Source organism: Onychomys torridus, chromosome 7 (assembly GCF_903995425.1).
Source record: "Onychomys torridus chromosome 7, mOncTor1.1, whole genome shotgun sequence".
NCBI lineage: Eukaryota > Metazoa > Chordata > Mammalia > Rodentia > Cricetidae > Onychomys > Onychomys torridus.
Window position 1 is genome coordinate 93,191,633 of NC_050449.1, and position 25,750 is coordinate 93,217,382.

At 45.3% G+C, this 25,750-nt stretch overlaps 1 protein-coding gene across 1 annotated transcript; it reads right to left on the bottom strand.

Annotated features, from left to right (window-relative positions):
• Positions 1-63: 63 nt before the first annotated feature.
• On the bottom strand, positions 64-24,918 carry Il20rb (interleukin 20 receptor subunit beta). Its single transcript, XM_036194027.1, has 7 exons — positions 24,699-24,918; positions 14,323-14,449; positions 12,562-12,752; positions 7,702-7,826; positions 5,677-5,827; positions 1,728-1,870; positions 64-273 (listed from the first exon to the last, which is right to left on the bottom strand). The coding sequence occupies exons 1-7, from the start codon at positions 24,736-24,738 to the stop codon at positions 157-159; spliced, it is 894 nt and encodes a 297-aa protein (XP_036049920.1). The 5' UTR covers positions 24,739-24,918; the 3' UTR covers positions 64-156.
• Positions 24,919-25,750: the final 832 nt, after the last annotated feature.

Here is a 25,750-nt window from a genome sequence, read left to right on the forward strand (position 1 = left end):
TCCTCACCACCTGCTGCCACCCCCTGGCCACACTGCTTTGCTTCTGATGGCTGACACTAGACATGTCTTTTGTCCACAGAGGAAACCAGAAATGCAACCCTCCCATCCTGGGCTCTGGGTCCTGCAGACCACGTTCTTAATCCATCAGGCCCTTCCTCAAGTCTGTGAGATCCAGACCCCAAAAAGATGCTCCGAGGACAGCACAGCCACAGCACAGATGTCCACCTCTTCCTTTCTGCTGCTGATCAGCTTCTGGGATGAACTGGTTATTTTCTAAAAAATTTATTTTCACAAAATCATTCATTAGGAATGTAGCAACAAAGAATATCACAGAAATCCCAGCTATTTAACTGTCTTTTTCGTGTGTGTGTGTGTGTGTGTGTGTGTGTGTGTGTGTGTGTGTGTTCTCACATGTGTAGGTGGGTTTATGTGCTCATATGTGCAGGCCCTAGGTTGGTACTGGGAGTGACCCTTGATTCCTCACTCAGCATTTATACAGGCTCTGGGGATCTGAACTCTGATCCTCATATTGGGTGCTTGTGTGGCGAGCACTTTAACCACTGAGCCATCTCCCCAGCTCTAGCTAACGTTCAAGCAACAACCTCCCATGACAATCCAACCCCTTAGGTTAGTGGCTCCCAGGATCTGCTGAGATTCTCTCCTAACCCTTTGTCTAGCAATCCCCACACAACCCTGCTGGGTCAGTGCTTTTCTGTGAGAACCAATCCCACAAAAACTCAGCTTTGTGTGGTTGAGATCCAGAGGTGCCTCTGAAGAGTCACGGGTGGAACATGTGTGAGCTGCCGAGGCCTGCCCTCGCTCTTCCCCATCGACAGCACAGGCACACAGGGCCTGCAACCTCCCAGAGGCTCAGAGCCATGGCCCATTGTTTTCAAGAGTAAGATAAGCATCCTGGGCCTGGGGGATGCTTCTTGAGCAGTCACTGTGAAGGTCCATACTATTGCTCTTGCCTACTCCACGCCTATCCAAGGCAATGCATATTCCACACGCGATCTTAAACCTGAGAGGCCTGAGACTCTTGGCACAGACTGAGTATGTTGACTCAGAGCCTGGTACTGGCTGTAGCTGCTGTTAGAACTGGGGGAGATAAGAGAACTCAGAAGGCACTTCGGAAGACAAAACTGCATGACTTATCACTAAGCACCCTGAGCTGAGCAACACAGCCACCCTCTTGATAATGCCAGGTCCTGTGGGGAAGTAGAATGGCCTGCCAGAGCCTCAGGGAGGTCACTATACCCTGGAAAAGGGAGAACTCACCCAGACCTTCTGATCAGGGGTTACTGTGACCTGAGCATACCCCCCAAAACCATGTGTTAGAAACAAATCCCCAGTGTAAGGCCCGAGCTTCATGAATGTGGGCTATAAGGCCTTAAGGCTGAGTGTTGATAACTTCTCCTATCACTTAAGTGACACCTTTAGCCATGTTGTAAGAGCAAGAAGACCTTCACCCATAAGGCCCTTCCACCTCCATTCCGCCGCCACCACCCCCAGCCTCCACAAGCCAGTGAACTGCTAGTCTCTAGAAACTGCCTGGTCTGTGATATCCTAGTACCACAGCGTAAACAGACTAAGACAAGGAAAGTCCCATTAGCACTTTCTCCTCTCTCTGCATATCTTCATAAACAATGAGAAATGTGTCTATGCCCAGCTAAGGCCCATGATGCATCTGGTCGGTGTCCCAGTGAAAGGTAAAAGAATGCTCTTACCAAGGTGTCTGGAAGGACTACCGTGGGGCAGCAGGAGTACCGGAGTAGTTGGCCCATCTTCCAGATGGAGAGTAGGACGACCATGAGAACCAGCATGAAGCCAACAAATGCGAACAGAGCCAGCTCCAGCGGGAGAGCCTCTCCTGTGAAGAGAGCATAGGAGAAGGCTTGGGAACGTCAGGGAAGGGGAACCACTGGTCCCACACCTCTGAGGGCTTCTTAGAGCTGCACTCAGGCCAAGACAACAGGTGCCAGCACTGTGAGATTTGGGGTGTCCTCCAAATGGCTGCAGTTACCACCATTCTCCTAGAATCTCAATTAAAGTACGGTGTTTTGTTTTGTTTTGTTTTTCAGAAAGCCACAGAGAAGATTACCATCTCTACCTTGTGAAGGGGAGGGAGGGATGTAAGGCATTGCCCATGGTAGCATGTACCTGGCACTACTGCCAGAGGAAGGCAGGCTGCCAGGCCCCAGGCAGGATGAGGGGGAGGTGTTGGAGCAGAACAGTCCAGAACAGGGTTGGGCGGAAACCAAAAACAAAGTGTTTCACAATTTGCTCTTGGCATTGACTCCTAAGATGGAGGAAAATATTAAGTCCCCAAACATTCACATTAAACTGACAGAACAAGCCCTGTTACATGTTAGGTCTACTTCTGTTTCCCAGCATTCTGCTAAGACCTCTGCTCCTCACAGTGAGCATCCCTTTTACAGAAGAGGATGTTCCTTATGCTCAAGATGTGTTAATGGCCTACCCCAGGACAAAGAGCTAGAGCTGGTTCCAAAGCCCATGACGAGTTTGCTAACAATCACAACAAGAAGCACCAGGTCTAAGCACATAGAGATGCAGAGGAGGGGACAAGCTAGTGTTCCACCTCTCCGTTCTGCCAACCTCAAGCAACCATTTATCACCTCCTGCCTGGACTGTTCACTCACAATGGGAGGAGTGACTTGGCCCATGTGGCTGTGGCATGTGGGGTGGGGCGTGTGCATTGTTTTACTTTTGGAAAGTATTTTGGCAGTAGACATAGAGAGATGAACAATGTTAATACCCTTACAATCCACTCCTGTGATGTCCGTTCCAGGAAATCAGGCCAAGGAAGGAAGGAAGCGTGTGCATCAGTCAGTCACTCCACAGGAATGTCCAGACAAGAGCCACAGGCTGTCACCAATCACCTGCCCAGGGATCCCCGCCACACATGCATCCCTGTGTGCTGTGACTCTCCTCACAGCACCCTACACACACTGGAAAGCACCTCGTGAGCTCATTAGCTTGCTGTTTGTCTCCACAACTGGAAGACAGGGACTCCCTTCTCTGCCCCAGTGGACAGGCCAGGACTTGGCATGTAGTCAGTGCTCTGCAAATACTTATTTACTGGAAGAACAGCATCTTCGAGCGTAAATAGTCGTGATTTAAATGCCAAACAAAAGGGATTAAAGTGAGACATTATGGAACATTGACACGGTAGGTTAGCAGTTCATCTGTTAAAAGGAGAAACAGAATAGACACACTAGTTTGACCAAAATGGAGAAAGTTTGGAAAGTACATAGTATTGCCATCAATAACAATGTACTTGCATATATTGGCTTACTGTGTGTCTTTAAAAAGTAAGGCAAGCCAGGCATAGTGGCTCACGCCTTTAATCCCAACACTTGGGAGGCAGAGGCAGGTGAGTCTCTGAGTTCAAGGCCAGCCTGCTCTACATAGTGAGTTTCAGGTCAGCCGGGACTATATACTAAGACCATGCCTCGAAGGGGAAGAAGAAAAGTAAGGCAGACCCACACTGAAACTAGGGGCTGGCTACAAGGTGCTATGAAGTGTAGCTGGGGTAGGTAGAACGACGGGAACACTTGGGTCTCTGTGTTGAGGAAACTGCAGACAGCGGTGGAGGAAAAAATGAAGGATTGCCAGCAGAAGTGTGTTTGTGACTTTCCTCGGTATTGTGATCAAATACCTGATGAGAAGCACCAGAGGGAAAGTTTATGTTCACTCATGCTCCGAGGATTCATTCTGTCCTGGCAGGGAAGTTGTGGCTGTGGGGACAGTTCTCAGTTGTGGCCACAGGAACGGGAAGCTGTGTGTTTACATCCCCATGGCTCAGGAAACAGGACAGGAAGTGGGGTTGCGATTCAAACCTCAAGGTCCACCTCCCTGAGTCCCACTTTTTCCAGCTAGACCCCACCTCCCAAAGGTTCAACAACCCTCCAAACAGTGCCAGGGACCAACACTGTTCAAACACATGAGCCCATGGGGACTTCCTACATCCAAACTGTAACAGCACCTCTCTTGAGCAGCATGGAATAGGGTAGAATGTTTAACTCCTACTTTTTATAGTTCTGTATTATCTGTATTTTTCATAAGCTTGACATTTTTTACATACCAAGAAATGTTACTCAGAAAGTGTGCATGGAAAATGTTATGAATGTATTTGTGAAGAAAAAAAGCAAATAAAACAAGTATAACATGTATGTCATATAGGGCTACTGTGTGTCTTCACATGAGCCACAACTGAAGGGTCACAATTCTTTGGAGGGCAACAGTATCAAAGTTAAAGGTGTGTCTTTTGACTGAGCTACTTTACTTCCAGGAATTTATCATTCAAACACACACACACACACACACACACACACAGACACACACACACAGACACACACACATTTGCTGATAAATGTCATCTGTGCACAAGGAAATGAATGTATTGATTGCAATAGCAACGTATTTTGGTAGGGGGGATCTAATCCCATTAATCACAGATCAGTTAAATTAGCCAATACACACTCACAAATGGAATACTATTTGATAATAAAGAAGTAATGATGGAATTTCTTTATCATTTGGAAACATCTACAAGATACATAAAATCAAGATTCAGAACAGTGCATATGGTATCACTTTTGCTTAAAAGATGAAATATATATGTACCTACTTCCATACACATGTCCTCATTTACATGTATATGAGTTTAAAAGTCTCCAGAAGAATGTATAAGAAACTCATACAGAAAGGAAAAATGGCAGGAACTATGTGGATGAAGAAGAGACATAGAGAAGATAATTTACATGCATATTATGTATTCTGGACCATATGAATAGACTATATATTCAAAATAGTAAATTTTTTTAAATCTAAGAAGATATGCTGAAAAGTGTTAACTAGTGGTGTTTGTATGGTGGGATCACAGAATATAAAGTTTTGGTTCTTTTCAAAGAGTTTTTAATTACTGTAGGTTTCTTTAGACCATAAAAAAATAAATAAAGGGTCTAGGGAGATGTCCCTGTCAGTAAAGTACCTGGTATGCAAGCATGAGGACCTGGTTGGGACCATGGCACCCACATAAAAGCCAGGAGTGGTTATGCACATCTCTAACCCTGGTGCTTGGGAGTCACTGGGGCTTACTGGCCTGCCAGTCCAGCCAATCAGTAAGCTCTGGGTTCAGTGAGAGAGGCTATCTCATAAAATAACATGATAGAAATAGAGAAGATGCCTAATATCAGTCTCTGTCCTTGATACCCACATGTGCATATGTGTACACATACATACGATACACACACACACACACACACACACACACACACACACTTTTAATTGTTTTAATTCAAATGAAAAGCTTTAGTCAAAAAAGAGGATTCTATAGACTAAAAGATCCCTTCCAGACAAAGGAAGCCGTGATTTTGTTATACAGTGTGGTGCTTCCTTCCAAGGTCTAACTCTCTCCTACAGCCATCTCTGTCCTCAGGCCTGTAATATATGCCTAGGAGGAGGAGGCTTTTGGGGAAACTGCTCAAGAAATCAGACGCAGCCCCCAGGGTGGGCTCCTACACCTGGGGAGAACTAGAGTTTACCTCGGAACCCACCAAACCTGGAATCAAATACGTAAAGGCACAGAAAGCCTGGGGACCATGGGTAGGGCTGCCAAGTGCGGGGACCCAGGGACAGGCAGGTTATCCTTACCTTGCATCTCCACGCACTGAGTCTGGCTGAAGGCACTGTGTCTCCCAATGGCTTTCACCAGAGCCCGCGCCTTCACACAGTACACGGCCCCTGGTTCCATGGTTTCTAGGTGAACTGGACTGTCCCCACTCTTCACCACCTTAACATGTTCCTTTAAGAAATCAAAACACACTCACTGCCTAAGGCCCATGAAGCCAAGTGCAGTGGGGAGAGCTGGGCAAGAGAAAGTGTGGACCATCCTTTTCCAGAGCACAGGGAGCATTTCCTCTCATTTGTATATGGAGGCATCCATTTCCTCATGATCCACTCACTCATATTCATTAACCCTGTATTATGGACATAGGCACACAGCACAGGAGCTTGCATGTGGGAGAGAAATATTACTAAATACATTCCATGTAATGATGAGGAAAGATGTAATAATGAGGAGGAGATAGCAGGCAGAGAGTGGTGAGGAGGCACGGGGGTCAACCGGTGTTTAGAAACAGCCTGTCTAGCAGGATAACATTTGAGCAGAGCCCATCCACCTGTCTGTCCACCCTTCAGCTCCCACTCTAAGCCCCAGGCCTGTGGAGGAGCTTGTAGAAGCTTGTGTGACCCAGCCCAGATGACTCAGGGCATACACACTCGGCAATGAGCCTCCAGTTACAAAGGTGGAGAATAGGCTCCACCCCCAAGAATATGAAGTTGATGCATGCTCCCACTGCCAAGCCTCAGCTTTCTCCCACCTTGTTCCATCGGCCTGGCTGGCAATCCAGTGTCCTACCAGTGTGCTCTGACCCAGCAGGGTAAAATACTGGTCAGTGGCCTGTCCCACCTGCCCACATGTTCTGAGGACCCCTATCCACCCAACTGAGGGTACACAGGAGCATGTGCACAGCCCCCAGACACTGCCATGTGACACTGAGCACTCCAGCCTGAGAAGGGTACCCACAGAATTCAACTGGCTGCCTGAAACCCCACAGCTCAGACTGATGAGCACAAGCAACGGGATTCATTGCTGGAGGATTTGGTCTTGGAAAACTACTGAAAAGAAGGACAAAGGGAGAAGACCGGGTGAGGAGGGTCAGTCTGAGAGGCCTTGAGGGGTCAGGGAGGCACAGTCACAGGACCGGGAAGTGAAGGGGGGAAGCCACAATAAGACCTTCCGAGAGAACAGCGAGGCTTCCACAGGCCACGGTCTCTGAGTAGTTAAGACTGTACCTCTGCCTGGTCCTGTGCTGGTTCTGCTCACAGATTTGGTGAGAGTCTCTGTTGCCCATACTGACCCTTCTGAGAAAGCTAGCTTTCTTTGTGTCCACTGGAGTGGGTCACCAGACCTTGTCATTACATCAGCTTAAACAGGGCTACACAGGGAGTGGTGTCCCCTGGTGTCTGCTACAGCCTCACGCTGCTGCTGCTGCTTCTGTTGCTGCTGCTGCTGCTGCTCTGACCATCCTCCCATGAGTGCTGGCCTCCCACTCACCCCAGACTACAGCAATCTTCCCATGGAGAAGGGCAGCTCCCTTCCAGGCTTTCTGCACGACCCACCCGATCATAATTAGATAGACTTATTCATAAGCCTGCTCCTGGCTCACTGCCCCACTTCTGCACTCTGCCAAGACACACACCCTCGAGATGTTTGTGCCCACCTTCTGTGCTTTTGAAATCATCCAGAACACCCTGAGCTGGAACATCCTGGCCTGCTGCCCCTAAGTGTCTGAGACTAGCTGATGAAGGAAGAAAACAAAAAGCATTCAAAAGGCATTAGGGGGTCCAGTGAGGTGGGGCATCAGAGAAAGTCCCCCAGACTTCAGTAGACCTGGCCTGAAAAGGGCCCAGGTGTCCTGGCCAAGGCCTAGGTTGAACAAAGGAAGGAGTGGAGGGATAGTTAGTTCCCTCATCTCTCCCTTCTCACACTTCACCCAGATCAGGCCACTTACGCCATGAGCACCAACTATAAAACTGGACTTAACTCCCTCACCCCCAGAAAGCTGTACTCCTCTGAGGCCTGACTCAAAGGCCAAGGTCAGTGGGAAGCCTCACCATGGTGCCAGGCTTCTGACTCCAGTAGACCACAGGGAACTCAAACTGGGGCCCCAGGTCTTCCAGCTTAATAACCAGATGCAACCCATGTTCAGTGACCTCCATCCTGGGCGGAATGAGGACAGCTGTTGACAAGCAAAAAAAAAAAGAATCAAAGCCAACTCCAGACAGAACTGATTTTCTTGGAATAAAATGACCAGGTCATCAGTGGAAACATAGCAGCTATGGGTGAGGGAGGGATCTGTGGAGGGGTCCTAGTGTGTGGAATCATGTGCATAAGTACTCTCCTGCACTCCATGGATGCTCATAAAATTCTTTTTAAATTCTATTATCAAAATATGTTTTCAAAAAGTGTGTGTGTGTGTGTGTGTGTGTGTGTGTGTGTGTGTGTGTGTGTGCATGCTTGCACTTGCATGTAAAACATAGAGGGCATTTCTGACCTTCTACCAGGTAGGTCCTGGGAATCAAACTTAGGTTATCTTGCTTGGCGGCAAGTACCTTTGCTTGCTGGGCCGTCTTGGTGGCCCTCATAAAATGCTGTTTGAAGGATGACTACTGAGTGGAAACAAACAGCAAAGACTTAACTACAATTTATTTTCACTCATAAGTCATCTGTCCCTTCTTCGGGAGCCTAGGCTCAAGAGAAGGGATGAAGGACTCAAGTACACATCGCTTCCCCTTGTAAAGCACATGCTCTGCCTCCTCTCTCCAGCGCCATATCTCATTCCTCTTCACCTTGTCTCAGCTAGTGACCAGATGCTGTTCCTTAACGCTTGCTGAACACCTGCCTGACTCTGAACTCTGCTGAGCACAGCTGGCCTGCTCTTTGCCCTGGGAATGAACACACCTGACTGAACTCCGCTGAGCACAGCTGGCCTGCTCTTTGCCCTGGGAATGAACACACCTGACAGGTCAGCCCCATCCCTCACACAGAGCACTGGCACACACTGGTGTCTGGTGCCTTGCAGACATCAGCAAATCAGCAGCCTGGGTGGCTTGGCCCTTCTGCTCTTGGCCCTAAGACTCTTCATCTCACATAACAACTGTCAGCAAGTCAGAAGCTTCTTACAGATCCAGACAGTCAGTTCTGGAAATTCCAGCCCAAGCACAAACACCATCTTTCATTGTCCCACGGGCCCACACAGGCTGCATCCCCTCCCTCCATACTAAGCTAGAAACTGCAGGCCCAGAAGGACCAGTGTGATGGTTGCCATTAGCTTGGGAAGTAGGATAGGATGTGTCCTGGGCTAAATCCCTCTGCACTGGGGGCCAAGGGACATGGAGAAGAAAGGCAGTTCCTAGATGGAATAGTCAGAGGGCAAAGTATTTTTCCCTTGCTATCCTCACTGGAGAAAATATCCCAGATTTGGTGAGCTGTCCCTCAAAGGGGCAAGAGAACTTGGGAAGTCAGGCCACGTGTGCAAACAGAGCCAGTCCAGACACAGCACCACTGCCTCTGAAACACCTACAAACAGAGAAGGTCCACCTCCTCCATTTATAAGTCACCTATTATTGGAATCGGGGCCTCTGGTTGCCATCATTCTGAAACACAAAATGACCTGAAATTTCAGTTTAGAGAATTTTTTTCCTTTTTCTTTCTTTCTTTCTTTTTTTTTTTTTTTTTTTTTTCCAGCACTGGAGCAGAAACCTCTGCCCTACATACTTTACACTTCTCTCATTTGATCCACCCAGAAACTTCAGAAGGTAAATCTTATTCCCAAAGAACAGAGAAGTTAAGGGAGTTGCCCAGAGCCACACAGCTAACAGCCAGTTAGCTAAACTGGCTATATTTCTATATTTCTAGCCTCCCCTGTGTTCATCCTCTGCAGTCGAGAGTCACAACTCTGTCTGCATATGACAACAACCTGGGTAGAATTTTAAGTTCCAAGTGAAGGGATGCTCACACCTCATTTAAATCAGACCCCCCTGGAATGGCCCCAAACAGGTGGCCTTGAAGCTCCATATGACTGCAACATGAAATCGAGGTCAAGAACATGGCCTTCAGTAAGGTTAAGAACAGAAGAGTTCAGTGAGAAACATTAAGATACAATTTGTCAAGTGTCAGAGTAGTCAGAAAGGCCCTCCCAAACGGAAAAGGCAGGTGGAGGGCTCCTAAGAAATTCGGTTTAACCCAGCACTCAGGAGACAGAGGCAGGCGGATCTCTGTGAGTTCAAGACCAGGCTGGTTTGTCTACAGATTGAGTTCCAGAAAAGCCAGGGCTACCCAGAGAAACCCTGTCTGAAGAGCCACCCCGCTACGTCACAGACTCGAGTACACACAAAGCCCACAGGATCCCTGAGAAAGATTCTGCTCTCTTCAACACCTGCACACTCCTATCCCTCAGGTTCCCCTGCGTCCAGACCTTTTCCTGTTTATGCTGGCCTCTTAAGCACAAGTTCCACTGTTCAGCCCTCCCAAGTAACTGTTGGCACTCCCTGATCTCCATCTGACCTGGCCTTCCTCCCAGCAAGAGCTGCCAGACCCCAGGTGGAGTTCTTGGCTGGAGCCCCAGGCTCCCAGGTGCCAGAGGAAGTAGTGCTGGGTGCTGCCTGAACTCTGTGGGCAGAGGAAGAGCTGCAATGTCATCCAGTGCCCATAAACTTCCATGTGCCTGCACAGGGGTCCTACCACTTCAGCCAAGTCGTCCCAGTGCCTGGGAAAGATGCCCAGCAGAGAAGTCCACATTTTGCAGCAAAATCCTCTCTGGCATCCCATTCCAACAGTCCTGTGCTCCTCCTCTGCTCACCGGCTCTCAGCACCAGCATCCCCAGGGCAACAATACTAATATTAACAAAAGTTGAGTGCTGTGATAAGACTGGACTTCGTTGAGCATCGACACATTTCATTTCATGTGGTCCCCTCAACTATCCCATTAGGCAAAATATTGCACGCACACAGCTCTCAAGTTCCAAGTTGGATTTGAACCAGCCCTCATAATTCCTCAGGGCCAATTTGGGATCCCTCACCATCTAAACTCTCCTGACTTCTACTCAACATCCTTGGTCCTCAGTGTCTTTACTTGTTCAATTACTAGATACTGGGACCTAATTTTCCTGAGCCCTCACTTCAAGCAGATCTTCTGTCACACGAAGGAAATGGGCTACTGAGGGCCCTGCCCTTCCCCAGCACCAAACTCCTAGCATCCCCTCATTCCCACCTTAAACAGGGGCCGCCCCTTTCCACCTCCACTCTGTCCTCTGTGTGGCAGCTGCAACCATGGTCACTTCCTCAAGCATCACCTGGGACCTCCTTAAGCCTATCAGGAGCTTTCTGTTCCTGCTAGCTACCCAGCCACCTCCTTGTATCCTTCTGTCTACATTTTCAATGTTGGGGTTTCTGGGACCCTGTCCTGGATTCTCTTTATCCTCCCTACCCTGTCCCTGGACATTCACATCTATTTCCAGGCCTAGAACTAGTCACATTGTGTTGTATGTCTGGCTTTCACCTCTAAGAGTCCCAAGGCCTGATCTCTGGCTGCCAGGCAGTTGTCCACAGCATGCCATGCTGCAGGAACCTGAGCTCCAAAAACACATAGAGTGTCGCCTATTCCTCAAGATCTTTTTCTCCTGTTGGGTTCTCTGCCTTGGACAGTGTTCTCACCAACCCAGGTAAGAAGCTAGATTCTATCTTCCCACTTCATACCCAATAACTGATCTCCAAGCTCTGTTCATTTTAAATGCAGCCATGTCTCCTGAATTCATCCACTCCCCTGTCTTAGTGTGTCTATTGCTGCAACGAAACACCATGACCAAAAAGCAAGTTGGGGAGGAAAGGGTTTATTCAGCTTATACTTCCATATCACCGTTCATCAGCAAAGGAAGTCAGGACAGGATCTCAAGCAGGACTGGAACCTGGAGGCAGGAGCTGATGCAGAGTCCATGGAAGAGTGCTGCTTACTGGTTTGCTTCCCATGGCTTGCTCAGCCTGCTTTCTTATGGAAGCCAGGACCAACAGCTCAGGGGTGCCACCACCCACAATGGGCTGAGCTCTCTCCCATCAATCACTAATTAAGAAAACGCCCTACAGCTGGATCTTACAGAGGCATTTTCTCAATTGAGGCTCCCTCCTTTCAGATGACTCTAGCTTGCGTCAAGTTGACTTAAGACTAGCCAGCACACACACACCCCATCTCCTCTGCTACTCTACAGACCAGAACCCACCTTGGCTTGGCTGGAAGGTAACAATTCCCCTCTCATTCTCCCTCTGCCCTGCAGGCTTACTCTACTCCAGGTTCCTGTCCTCCTGGTGGCCACGGTGTTTGCTCTGGAAGACATGGCCCAGATCCTCTCTTCTCCCATTGCTCCCATTGACTTGATCACGCTTTACTATAGGGCCAGCTGCTTCTCTACCCCATTGCCCATTAGCCCTCACCTCTTCCCAAACATAGACATTCTTTCACACTCTAGCCATGGCTTGCACTCAGCCATATTTGTCCACTTACCTGGATTCTTCTCTTCCCTTTCAATCATTTTCCAATTATAATTGCAATGGAAAAGTTTGCCAGCAACCACTGAGAGGAAATGTTTCTAGTCACTGTTAAGTGTACAGATGTGTTTAAAACAACCAAGCTGCTCTCAGCAGTATGGGGTTAACGAGGCTCCAGATGGGAGAGATTTATGGAGCCATGATCTGAGTAAGAATCCTAGTGCCAATGCTAGAACTTTAATACCTGTTGACCTAACAAGGACCATCAGGACTGACTTCCAGACTGGGGAAGGAGAAACACAGCACATGAAACAGTCAGCAGTTTTACAAACATATCAGTAAGGGTGGTTTGTGTTTGTAGTACACCAGTTAATTTGATGCTGAACATCTATGCAAAGGTAGTTTCTGCAAGGGTGGGAAGGGGTGTGCCTTACTTGAGTTTCGATTGAAGGGGTGCTCCAGAGTGCTCCAGGCTGAAGTCTGCGAGCCCAGCATGGCCCTGACCCTGAAGTTATATGGTACTGTGGCAGTGATGTCATCGGTGACATCACACTCCAGACCTTTGGTAGGTGAGCACTGGCTGCTGGGGATCCAGATGTGGCTCATGTACAGGCTCTCGTACTCCCTGGGCAAGGAGAAGAAGGCACAGAGTCATACTGTACCCTTTGATGCAGACTCCAAGATGGCTGTGACTGCCTTTGTTCTGCTTTTGTGGGTCAGCAGAACAGGCATCCTCTCCCCAACTCCAGATCCTCTACTTGCTTCCCACCCCAACCATCTATCACTCTCATTTATTCCTTGGGGACCTTAGCATAAGCCTCAGTCTGTCCACTTCTTTCAGTGTCCACAGTCACTGCCCTCATCTCAGGCACCATTGTGCCTTGCTGGCTCTGCTTTCTCATTCTCCAGACTCTGCTGTGGAGATGCCACCCTTCAAACACTCCACACAGTGGACCATGATGTTTCTGTACCTAATGGCCCGGGTGAGACTCTAGCCTTCTCCCATCCTGCTCCCTAAGGATGCTGCTTCTACCCTACTGACCTGTGGCTCTCTCCTTCAAAATGCTGATCTCTTTTTGCCTTGGGCCTCTGCCTAGCTGGTCACTGTCTCAAATGTTCTGCCCTGCTATCCAGACAGGTAGGGTATACATATCTCCTCCTCCAGAGGCCACCACCTAAGACAAAGGAGCTGCAAACTCAACTCCTTTGCATCAGCCTTCACAGCTTCCTACTAGAACTCAGAATTCTGCATGTGGCTCAGAGGCCTGATGCCCAGTCACTCTTTCTGATGATGGAAAGGTTTTGCATCCTGTTGCTCTGTGGGGGCAGTCACTGGCCCTTCGTTCGTGGCTATAGAGCATGTGAAAAAGGAAGAATGGGACTCAAAGCATGTTTCAGTTTAATTTAAACTTAAAAAGCTACTAGTAGCTAGTAGCTGAAAAACTGAAGAGAGCACACCCAATATATTTAGTGTCTTGTCCTCTAGACCAGTGGTTCTTAACCTTCCTGATGCTGCGACCCTTTAATACAGTTCCTCGTGTTGTGGTGACCCCCCCCCACACACACCATAAAATTATTTTGTTGCTACTTCATAACTGTAAATTTGCTACTATTATCAATTGTAATGTAAATATCTGATATGCCAGCCCAGGGGTTGAGACCCACAGATTGAGAAACAATACTCTAGAAACTAGCTCTGTATCGAGAAATGTGAACCTCTGTCTCCTCAAGCCTAGAAGAATGTCTACGCGTGTAGGACTCTGCTTGTGGTTATTGCTGATGAAATATGTTGAGCAGCAACTCTGCCAGTCACTTCCCAGCAACTGCTAGTACCTGGACAGCTGAAGAAAACTAGAACAGGTTCACCCCTGGGCCAGCTGAACTTTGGGGTCAAGACTTGTTTGGGCTTCTGGATATAGGTTCATAGTCAAGAAAACTGTGGCTTCCTATACCCCAAAGAGAGTGGCTCTCCAGATTTGTCCAAGTCAGGCCCAAACTCACCAGACAGTTGGCTTACTGTTGAAAACAGGCACAACAAAATGTATTTGGTCCTCACATGCATGTCCATTCACATCAAGGGGTGGGCTCAGAAGAACATCTATTCTTGGGCCTTAAAGCCTCCTGGAGCAGAGAAGGGCTATCCCTCTTGGATATGCTGTCTAAGGAAGAAAAATGATTACACAAGGCAGACTCACCCCTGGTACTCCACAGAATAGAACACTGTCTCTCTGAGCTGGGCCACTGGGCTCCACATCAAGAGATGCTTCATGTTGGTTGACAGAACAGTTAAGTTCTGTGGGGCAGGCAGGATGGCCACTCCACCTGGGAAGAAATTGAGAGAAGCTGACCTCTGAGTGACAGCTGAGCTGGCATAGCTTCCTCCGAGTCATCACACTTGTGCAGGTGCTAACTTTTACTCTTCTTGGTTTAGCTCTGCTTTTGTGACAGCAGGGCATATTTGTAGTAATAATGGCTAAGCTTTAGTGAACATTGCTCATATTCTGTATAGGTCATTACTAGATTGTTAAATTATCCCATTTAATTTTCTTTTCTTCTTCTCTTTCTTTCTTTTTTTTGTTTGTTTGGTTTTTGTTGTTGTTGTTGTTGTTTTTCATTTTTGTTAGTTTGTTTGTTTTTCAGGCAGGGTTTCTCTGTGTAGTCCTGGCTGTCCTGAAATTCCCTCTGTAAACCAGGTTGGCCTTGAACTCAGAAATCTACCTGTTTCTGCCTCCCAAGTGCTGGGACTAAAGGCATTCATCACTATCCTGGCTTTTTGTGACCCTACTGAGTATAAGGATCATTTTTTCCCATTATATAAACAAACAAAGCAGAGGCATGTTATTATTTGTTCATGGATATGTTTTTATTTTATAGCTTTATTTTAGTGTGTATGTATGTGTATGAATGTGTATTTATATATGCCGTGGTGTATATATGGATGTCAGAGGACAACTCCAGGATCCTCTTCTTCCACCAATGGGAATCAGGTTCAAACTTGGGTCATCAGGTTTTCATGAAAGCATCTTTATTTGGTGATCCATCTCACTGGCCCTATTTACATTAATGAACATATTTTAAAAAATGTACCCATTGGCTGGGAGATGGTGATGCACACCTTTAATCCCAGCACTTGGGAGGCAGAGGCAATTGGATCTTAGTGAGTTCGAGGCCACCCTGGTCTACAGATCGAGTTCTAGGACAGCCAGGACTGTTACACAGAAAAACCTTGTCTTGAAAAACACCTCCCAAAATGGTACTCATTATGTGGTGTTTTAACACATGTATGCAATGTGTTACTTGAAATAAAAGCAAGCTTATCTATTTCAAACATTTATCATTTCTTTTTAGTTCAAAGCCTTCAAAAATCCTATGTTCTGTGCCTTGTAAATACATTTTTTTCCTCTATAATTAGTCTTCTGTGCAACAGGACAGCAGAATAAGCTCTGCTATCTTCCTGAAACTTAGTAGCTGTTAACCAGTCTTTGCCCTGTCCTCTCCCTGTGCCCACTTCTCTCTTCATTCTCTGGTTACCACTGTCATTCCATGCTAAACTTCTAAATATACACAAGGTCAACTCTTTGTTAGTCCACCTATGAGAAAGATTGTATGATATTTGTCTTCCTGTGCCTTATTCATTTTAACATAATATCTTCCACATCACCCACGTCTGCCTTTTATGACTGAACAATACCCGACTGTGTATAGGTACTTTTATCTATTTTTCGGTTAATGGACATTTAATTTCCACATGGCTTCTATAAACAGTGCAGCGGATGTCTTAACATAGTTATTTAATTTTCCTTTGGATGTATTATATAACCAGTAGTGGGATAGCCAAGTCTCATGATGGTTGCACTTTGGACTTTTTGAGGAAGCTCCACACTGCTTACCATAAGGATTATAGTAGCTTACACTCTCAGTAATAGTGTGTACCAGCATTTGGCTTGTTATTTTTAACTTTTTAATAAAAACCACTTTTACTGTGGTCCTGGGTATGAAACCTCGGGGGTTTACACATCTGAGGTAAGTATTCTGTTGAGCTACATCCCCAGTCTGGGGTGAGGTAATAATCTTATTCTGGTTTTATTTTGCTGGGATGATTAATGGTGTTACACATTGCTTCACATACTTACTGGTCATTGGCATCATGTACTTTTGAGAAATGTCTATTTAATTTTACTTTCCATTTCAATCAGTTTAGTTATTGACTTACTATTGAGTTCCTTATAGAGTCTAGATGATACCCTTGCTGCCAGACTGACCTGGATTCAGGCCTTGACTCAGGCCTGGACTATGTTATCTTATGCAACCCGAATAACCTGAGCCTCCCACTGCTTCATGGCAAATCCACTCAGGCTCTTGCCAGTTTCTCATCATGTCTCTCTCTCCAGCTTTGGCCATCCTTGGGCACCAGAACACATTAATTTGTGACCAACAAGACCAAATGGGGCACCAGAGGCCAGGTGGGAAGCTCTGACTCAGGTCTACTGCAGAGATAACCCAGCAAAGAAGGGGTACCAAAACAACTCAGAGACTCTACCCTGGGAAGAATGCAAGCCCCAAAACCCATGTGAGGCACAGGAAATGACTTGTATGGGTAAAGGCAATGTGTCCAGAGTATACACACAGTGGCACCATCGTCTGCACAGAACAAAAATGGCCAGCAAAGCTGCACCTGCACTGATAAGGACTTCAGGCAGCCCAAAGCTTAGCCTTGCATGTAGCCCTTGCGTGCAGTCTGGACCCTCTGCAACCTTTCTTCTCCCTTCCACATGCTCTTCTTTTAGTGTCCAGCACCTGCTCCTTTGCTGTCACAGTGACGGTATCCATGTCATAACAGAGTGACAGCTAGGGCCTTTAACCTAGGACCTTTCTGTTTCTGCCTCTAGATTGGCATCAAGCCTTGTGAACACGAGAGAGAAGGATTGCTCCTAAAACTCCTGTCTGGTGGGTGCCTTGCCTCTTTTTTAACATAGGACCCTGGTGATGAACCTTCATGTCATCCTTAATGAACTCACTCTGCCTGGGAAGGAAGACCTGGGACACCCACAGGGGGGCTTCTTGACTTTCCAGCCCTAACATCTTTATTTTTGTTTTCTTTTTCCAGTTCATAATTTTGTTATTAGGTTATGTCCACTGTACAAAAGAACAGGCTTCACAAAACTCTCAAATGTCTGCTGGGCGGTGGTAGCACACATCTTTAATCCCAGACAAGAGGATCTCTGAATTGAAAGATAGCCTGGTCTACAAAACAAGTTCCAGGACAGTCAGGACTGTTGTTACACAGAGAAACCCTGTCTTGAAAAACAAAACAACAACAACATCCTCTCAAATGTGCACAGCACATTCTCGATCAGATCCGCACCGCCCTATTCTGTTTCCCTCCTGGTTTCTAGTGGTCCACTTTTTCTTCACAAAAGCCACCTTTCTACCTCCATGTTGTATTACTTCAACCAACAAACAAACAGATTCTGCATATGAGAGAAAATAATGTGTGTCTGAGTCTCCATTATCTTGCTCAACATAATGATTTCAAGTTTCATCCATTTTTCTTCAAATGACATAATTTTTATTCTTTGGAGACAGGATCTCACTATGAAGCCACAGCTGGCCTGGAACTCATTATGTAGCTTGGCCTGGTCTCAAACTCCCAACAAAACCCTCCCCTACCCCCAGGCTATGGAATAGTCAGGCATGGTCACTCACAACCATAAACTCAGCAGTCGGGCAGCTGAGTTAGAAGATTAAGTTAGAAATAAGCCTAATATGTAATGAGTTCCAGGCTGCTATGGAGTTAGACCCTGTCTCATTGTTTAAAAGAAAAAAAAGATTATGAACTAGAATAACTAAAACTCTGTCTGTGTATGTGTGTGTGTGTCTATGTATGTGTGTGTATTTGTGTGTCTGTCTATCTTTCTGTGTCTGTGTGGTAATGTATTTGTGTGTGTCTGTATTTGTCTATGTGGTATGTGTATTTGTGTGTGTGTGTATGATTGTGTTTGTCTCTGTGTGTGTCTATGTGATCTGTGTATTTGTGTATGTATGTGCATCTCTCTCTCTCTCTCTCTCTCTCTCTCTCTCTCTCTCTCTCTCTCTCTCTGTGTGTGTACACATATAGTGGTGCTGGGATTTGAACTCAGGACCTGGTGAATGTCATAAACATGTATTGTATCACTGAGCAGAACCCACAACCCCAACTAAAACAAGTTTGAAAGAAAGAAGGTCATGAGATGACTCAGGCAGTAAAATGCCTGCTGCTCAAGCTGACGAGAGCCCCAGAACCCAGGAGAGGAGAACCCAACTCTACAAAGCTGTCCTCAGACCCCCACATGGGTGCCAGGGCATTCGTTGCCCCCAATAATAAATAGTAAGTATTTTTTAAAGAGTAAGAGCAGAGGAACCAATCCACACATTCCAAGACTTAGAGTAATTAAGACTGCAATGTGTGGTATCAGCAAAGATAAAGATACACATATCAAAAGGCAAAAATAAAGACCTCAGGGACAGATCCATTCAAACATGCTCAAGTTAGATTTGATAAAGATACAAAGCAATTCAGTAGAGGAAAGGGTATCCTTTAAAACAAATAATAGTGGAACTGTTCGGTATGTGCAGGGGAAATAAACCTCAACCTAAACCTCCCCTATTATATAACAATGGACTTAAACTGGATCTTAACCATTACCTCACCAGGAATGACTGTCTAGGATACATAAAAATCACCCCAAACTTAATATCAAGAAATCAACATAAAGATAAAATGAAAAGGCAGGAAGAGATATTTCACCAATGGAAATTCAGAGAGTGCAATAAGCACATAAAAAGATGTTTAAATTGGAGTTCATGTGATGGCTCAGTGGTTAAGAGCATGGGGTGCTCTTCCAGAGGACCCAGGTTCAATTCCCAGCACCCACATGGCAGATCACAACCATTGCAACTCCAGTTCTAGGCGATCCAATATGTTCTAGCCTCCAAGGCCACTAGGAACATATGCCGCCAAAACACCCAGACATGTAAGTACATTTTGTTTATAAAGACGTTTAAATCATTTGCTAAGGAGGAAATGCAAATTAACACCACAATGAGACAGCACTACTGTGTAGTTAACGTTACAACACTAAATTCTGGCAACAGGACAGAGAAGATAGATCCCTCATACATGGCCAGGAGACTTGTAAATTGGCACATTGATTCTAGAAAATCATTTGGCAGTTTTTTTAAAACTAAATATGCAATTACCATCTGACTTAGCAGTTGTGATCTCGGGCATTTATCCTAGAGAAATGGAAACTTCTGCCACGTAAGATCCAAATATGAATGTTTAAAATTGAACTTGAATTGGCCCAAGTGTCTTTCAATAGGTTAATGCTTAAATAAGCAGGTAATGAAAGGGGGGCATGAGCAAGAAACCCAGGTGGCCTCTATGACCCCGATGGCCTCCAAAGGGACACAGTGCTGCTAACATGATATGAGCCTTTAACTCAGCAGACAAGTAAGTTCCATTGGAAATTATTTCAGGCTTTCAGAGATGCACAATAGTAGAGAGAGCTTCTGGACTCCCTCGTCGGTCCATCCTTGCATCCACAGACACGGTGTGACTGTAAAATAAGACAGATCGTCGCTGGGTGTCACTCAGCTCCAGTCTTTCTCAATTTCACCAGTTTCCCCCTCTCATGCTTTATTTTCTGTCTTCCAGGAACCAGTCCAGGACTCCCCATGCAGCTGTCACACCTAGTTAGTCTTTTCCAGTCTGTTCTCAATCTGGCTTGGTCTTTTATGACCTTGACATTTCTGAAGAGCACTGGTTGGCTGTTTTATAGCTTTGTTCTCAGTTTGGGTCTGTTTTCACATGATTGAAGTTCCATGTGTTTTAAGGTCGCTTGCTTTATTGGATGTCTTTGTTATTACAGCACCATCTTACACTTGGGAAACTTCCCTCAGACACATGCCTGAGAGTTCCTACAGTATCCTTCATGAATTTCTCAAAGACTGATGAAGCACTCCCTCAACACCTACATCTTAGTTTCCAAGGGGAGATCAGTCTTAGGTTGTCCCTTTCATTATGTTAGCTGGAGACAGGTTTCAGCTGTGACAATATCCTGAGAGGTGCTCAGGACAGCAATTGGTCAGCAGTTGGGTCCAGACAGGCTGCAACATCTTTGGCCTTGGACCTGATAGTAAGGCTCATGGCTCCTCACACTCCAGGTCATATTTTTCAACCACTACTTTGCCCTAGGAAGTCCAACCACAGTGCCTGGAGTCTGGTCTAGGCTGTGAATACCCCAGCTGAGTGAAGGTGTTGCTGTGTACCTCAATGCAGCAAAGCCATGTGTCCCCAAAGCCAAATATGCTCCTCTTGGCCCTCTTCCATGAGGTACCGCAGTGGGGCATCAACATTCTCCGGCAAGGTCTACCATGCATTTTTGCTGAGGGCTTTCATTTCCATCTGTGTACTCTTTCTACATGCATTGGAAGAGGTAAATCCAAGCAACTGGTTACAAAATACACATTTTGCCTTGGACTCACTGTAATTACCAGTGACATGAATCGTGATCTGCAAAGCTACAATTTACTTGTTAGAGTTAATAAACATACTGGGAGAGATATGTGAGTATGTAAATCCTTCTCACCCTTTCAAACATTAACTTGGACAGGTGTTGGTAGGTGGTTCTCTCATCACTGCAGTTAGGATCTGAGTCTCTTCATTGAATTGGGATTTTCCTGGAAGGAAGAGCCGTTCCTCCTGCACTGTTATGTTTTCAGTGAGTTACTTAGGGGATAGACTCATAGGTACTGATTTCATTTTATGGTTATAATCCAATGCTACTATTATTTGTTATTCCGTTGTTCCTGCTTTGGCCTATTAAAACTCTTTCAGGTTGATTCTTGTATCCATTTGATTTGTCTCCCACTCCCCACTCCTTTTCCATTCCATTTTGTCAATTGACTTGGTTCTGTATTGTTTTTTGTTGTTGTTTTGCTTGTTTTTCTTTTATTTTTTTGTGTGCTTTTGATTTTGTTTGTTTGTTGTTGTTGTTGTTTGTTTTTGTTTTTTGAGATAGGGTTTCTGTGTGTATCCCTGGCTATCCTCTGTAGATCAGGCTGGCCACTCAGAGACCTGCCTGCCTCTGCCTCCCAAGTGCTGAAATTAAAACATGTACCACCCCTGCCAAGCTTGTATTGCCTTTTATGTTTGTTTATTTGTTTGTTTTTGAGACAAGGTCTATGTAGCCTCGGCTGGCCTCAAAAATCAAAGTGATCCACCTGTCTTTGCTTCTGAATGCTGAGATTAAATGCACGGATCACCACACTCAGCCTCGTCAATAGGCTTTAAAATATAACTTTAGATCTACAAATTTCAAAGATAATATAAGCTCCAACCAATGCTAACATCTTATGTAACCACAATACAGTTATCAAAACTGTGGGACCAATGTGGGTCAATTACCCTAACAAAATTGCAGACTTGATTTGGATTCTGCCAGTTCTTCCACTAACAACTTTTTCCATTCCAAGATCCAACCCAAGATCCTATGCTACATTTAGGCCCTCATCCTATTTTAAGCACTTCATTGCTTACCACATGATGCTCCTGTCTCATCTTGCATTTCCCTGCCCAGTCCTGTAAGCATCCACTTCTCTAAAGAGCCCCACCCTGGGACTTTCAAAAATCCCAGTGCCTCAGCAGTACCCCAGATGAATTTAGAATCTCTGGCCTTGGTAGTTACATATATAAAAGCTCCCCCAGTGACTCCAATGTTCATTTGAGACTGGGACACTGATCTAGAATTTACTTCTGGTGGATACAGAATAGTTTGAAATGTGTTAAATCCCCAAACGTTGGTGGTTTCAGTGTATTATCTGGTAGACTTTCTGTGTACTGTAAACAGGGGCCGGTTCTGTTCATCTCAAATTAGCACCCAGCCCAGCAGAGCCCATCACACAAAAGGAACTTAGAAGCACTGAATGAAACTGAGCAAGTGAGCCACACACATCTTGGCTCCCATAAGATGAGTCTAGACCTGGAGGTTTCCCCAATCTCTCAGCCATTTTAGTCCCTTCAGCTGCTCTAAGATTCATGACCCCTAAACACTCGTCCCCTAAGATCTTAGTTCGAGGGAGGCAGCAGGAAGACTGCCCTCCATGAAGCCACTGGGCAGACTTTCCCCGGCAGAAACTGCTGCAGCTCTTCCTGCCCCAACCTCACTGGTCCCCTCTGCTTGTTTGGCTCTTCTTCACATCTTTCCCCCAACAGTCTTTAAGGTAAATGTACTGGAAAGGCATCCCCTTAAGTCCTTCACTATATCACTCCTCCCCTTTTTCAGCCTGCATCCATGTCTCCCCTTCTGTGTAGAAACACAGAAGGATAAAAGACACACTCGGGAGCTGGCTAAATCAGAGTCAAACCCCAATTCCCCATTTATCAGCTATCTGGACAAAGAACTGAACCTTTCTGAGTCTTGATTCCTAGTATAAAATGGGGATCATCAGACCTGCCTTGCAGATTAGTGTGAAATGTCTGAAGAACATTTATTGCTAATCTAGAGCATACCACATACTCAGAAATGTGAGCTATGTCTAATGGCACAGGCTTTCAATTCCAGCTGCCTGGGAGGGTGAGGCAAGAAAATTGTAAGTTCTAGGCCTGCCTGAGTTACAGAGCAAGCTCAAGGCAGCTAAGAAAATTAGGGAGACCCCATCTGAAACATGAACAGTTAAAAAAGAAAAAAGAAGGCAGAGGACAATGGCTCTGAGAATACACCCCAATAGTTGAGCAATTACCCCAGCATGCTAAGGTCCTAGGTTCAATCTCAGGAAAGAAAGGAAAAAAGTGGGTGGGGGGAGCAGTTGTGGCTGTCATTGTTTTTAAGTAGTAAGAATCAATTTCCTGAATCATTCACTAGGATTTGGAAGGGACAAAGCAAGACACCTTTACTCATCTGCCCAGTGATTGAGTAAGCAATAGAAGCCCATTTTGCACTTGCAAAGTTCACCTACACAGTCCTGAGCAAATGCTCAACATTACATGAATCAACCTTAGCTAAAGCAATTGCTTTCTGACACCTCCATTTGCATTACCAAAAGATCAGAATAATCAACATTTGAGGCAGGGATGCTGAAGTCTTAAAAGCTTGTTATTTGTATTATCTTGTTTTAATTTCTCAAGACTTCAAGGTGGCTGTTACAAACAAACATTTCACAGATGAAGAAAATGAAGTTATATGACCAACCACTAAACTAGTAAATCACAGAGAGAGAGAGAGACAGAGACAAAGACTCGGGGTGGGAGCAGGGGTGGGCACAATACACTTGCCACGGGAAGTTTGTGGAGGTCCGAGGACAACTTGAGGGAGTTGGTTCTCTCCTTCTATTATGTGGGTTCTTGGCAACAAGTACCTTTACTACCAAACCATCTCACCAGCCCTATTGGAGAATTATAAGAATAAAGACTAAGGCAAGAAAGTAAGGATAGAATTCACCAACTGTGAAGACAGCAAGGGACTTGCAATCTACACTTATTTTCTAAAAGTAATGAGAAATGGGCTCAAATAAATGTAGGGTGAGATCTGAGTATACAGATGAGATGTGAGCAAAATTTGGACATCATTTGCTGAATCTTTGGAACTATGAAGGTTTGGGGGTCAGGAATACCATCCATTTCCATGTAGGCTGAACATTTCCAAGTTGCCTTAGTACTGATTTGTTGCTTAAGTACTTAAGGCTCCCACTGACACCACAAAGTAACCAATACCTTGGACTATTAAAACTAGAAAGTTCTCTTGAATGCCGTTTGACTTGAAGAAGCATTAGCAGGTAAGGAACTGCAGTTTGGGAACAATAAAGGAGGTAATTACAAGGAGTCACAAGTGAACAGAAAATTAGGTAATCTTACTGGCAGAGAAAATGCCCCAAACCAAATCTTTTTTAAGTGGTATGAAGTAACTTTTTCCTGTGATGATCAAGAGAAATCTAATTTTTATAACTTTTACACCCAATATGAAACTTACAAATTATGTCTTTTGTGTTTGTCAGAATGTTTGATCATTTTAAGTGCCACACAGAAAATGACTACAGTAACTATATTTTAACCCTTCAAATACCAAATGAAATAAATAGCAAAGTGCATAGGACTCTGTAAACTATATTGATGACATCTTTCTAGATTGGTCTATGGATATTGGGGAGAAATTTTTTCAAATAGAATGCAGGCATTTGAAATGTGGAAGATGGAGATAAAAAAAGGTTTAAAAAAAAACCAAACATTTTACACTGGGAAGTAGTGGTATACTCCTCTAGTCCGAGCACTGCAGAGGCAGAGGCAGGTGAATCTCTGCGGGTTCAAAGCCAGCCTGGTCTACAAAGAGAGTTCCAGGACAGCTAGGACTGTTACACAGACAAACCCTGCCTCAAAGAAACAAACAAACAAAACATCAAAAACCAAACCAAATCAAATTTAAAAAAAAAAATACAAAAAACATTTTATAGCTCAACTCCAAACCCAGGAAAGTACTGTCACCTTCTTAACCTATAGTCAAAGCTCAAACTCGGATATGTGAAAATTCTTTCTTACCTGTGAGAAAACATGAGATCAAGCCACAGAAAAGCCACATGATAAGACTTGTCCAGACTCCTTGTGGAACCACTGTGCCAGTTTGAGTTTGGTGTGAGAGTCTCTGGCATACTTAGTTTGCCCTGAAACACTGTTTCCTTCCAGAATGGAGCTTTCTGTCCATCCTAGCCATCTTGCTTCAGGAAGCAGATGTTGGTGCTGAGGTCAGAGTTGCAATGAAGCTTGAATTGTTCTGGAATGAGGAGCTGGCCCAAATGCTGAGAATGGGCGTACTCTGCAGCACCCTCCTTTCTGTTCAAACCCAGATATTGCATCAAGGGGAGCGGCCTGTCACAGAGAGTTCCAGAGAAATGATAACCAGGGAACTTGAGACATGTGCCTGAGGGAGACATCTGAGTATACAGGATCAGTTGTGGACAGCCTGGGCTCTTCCCAGAAGCCAGTGAACATCAGGATTATTTTCCCTACTCATCAAGTAGCATCCTCTGCCAAGTGCCTCTCTGCCCACTCATTCTAACTGGGCGCTAAGTAGCTCTGTTTGCTAGAACATGCTTCTGGAAAAGTGGAGAAGTTAAATGATTATTATCACTACTGTATTCTTCAGTACTAGGGATTGAACCCAGGGCTTTGGGAAAGCTACACAAGCACTCTGCCACTAAGCTACATCCCAGCCCTGTTGCATTTTTTTTTTCAAGGCAACTTGAAAAAACGCCTAGTTCTGTTGCCTCGATTTTAAACACCATTTTAAAAATCAAAAGGGCCGAGCAGTGGTGGTGCACGCCTTTAATCCCAGCACTTGGGAGGCAGAGGCAGTGGAAGGAAGAGAAAATGGAGATTAAACAAGTTTTTTAATTGATTATTAAATCAAGAATTCACTACTGAAAATGAAAACCAATTTAAAAAATCTGAAATAAAATCCTGTGATAGAAATTGGCCTCTTAAACTTCAACTCCTTGTGGACTTTAAAAACCCCAATGCACAAAAGATAATGTAAATAAAACGAAACTGGTCTGAGAATGAACACTGATTTTGAATTGAACAGTTTTTGTTCC

Coding starts and splice junctions, on each gene's coding strand:
- Il20rb (XM_036194027.1), bottom strand. CDS start 24,738: ATGTGGCTTTTCTGTGGCTTGATCTCATGTTTTCTCACAG. Junction 12,753..14,322: donor TATTCTGTGGAGTACCAGGG/GTGAGTCTGCCT, acceptor CTCCTTGCCCAG/GGAGTACGAGAGCCTGTACA. Junction 1,871..5,676: donor TCAGTGCGTGGAGATGCAAG/GTAAGGATAACC, acceptor CTCTCTTCACAG/GAGAGGCTCTCCCGCTGGAG.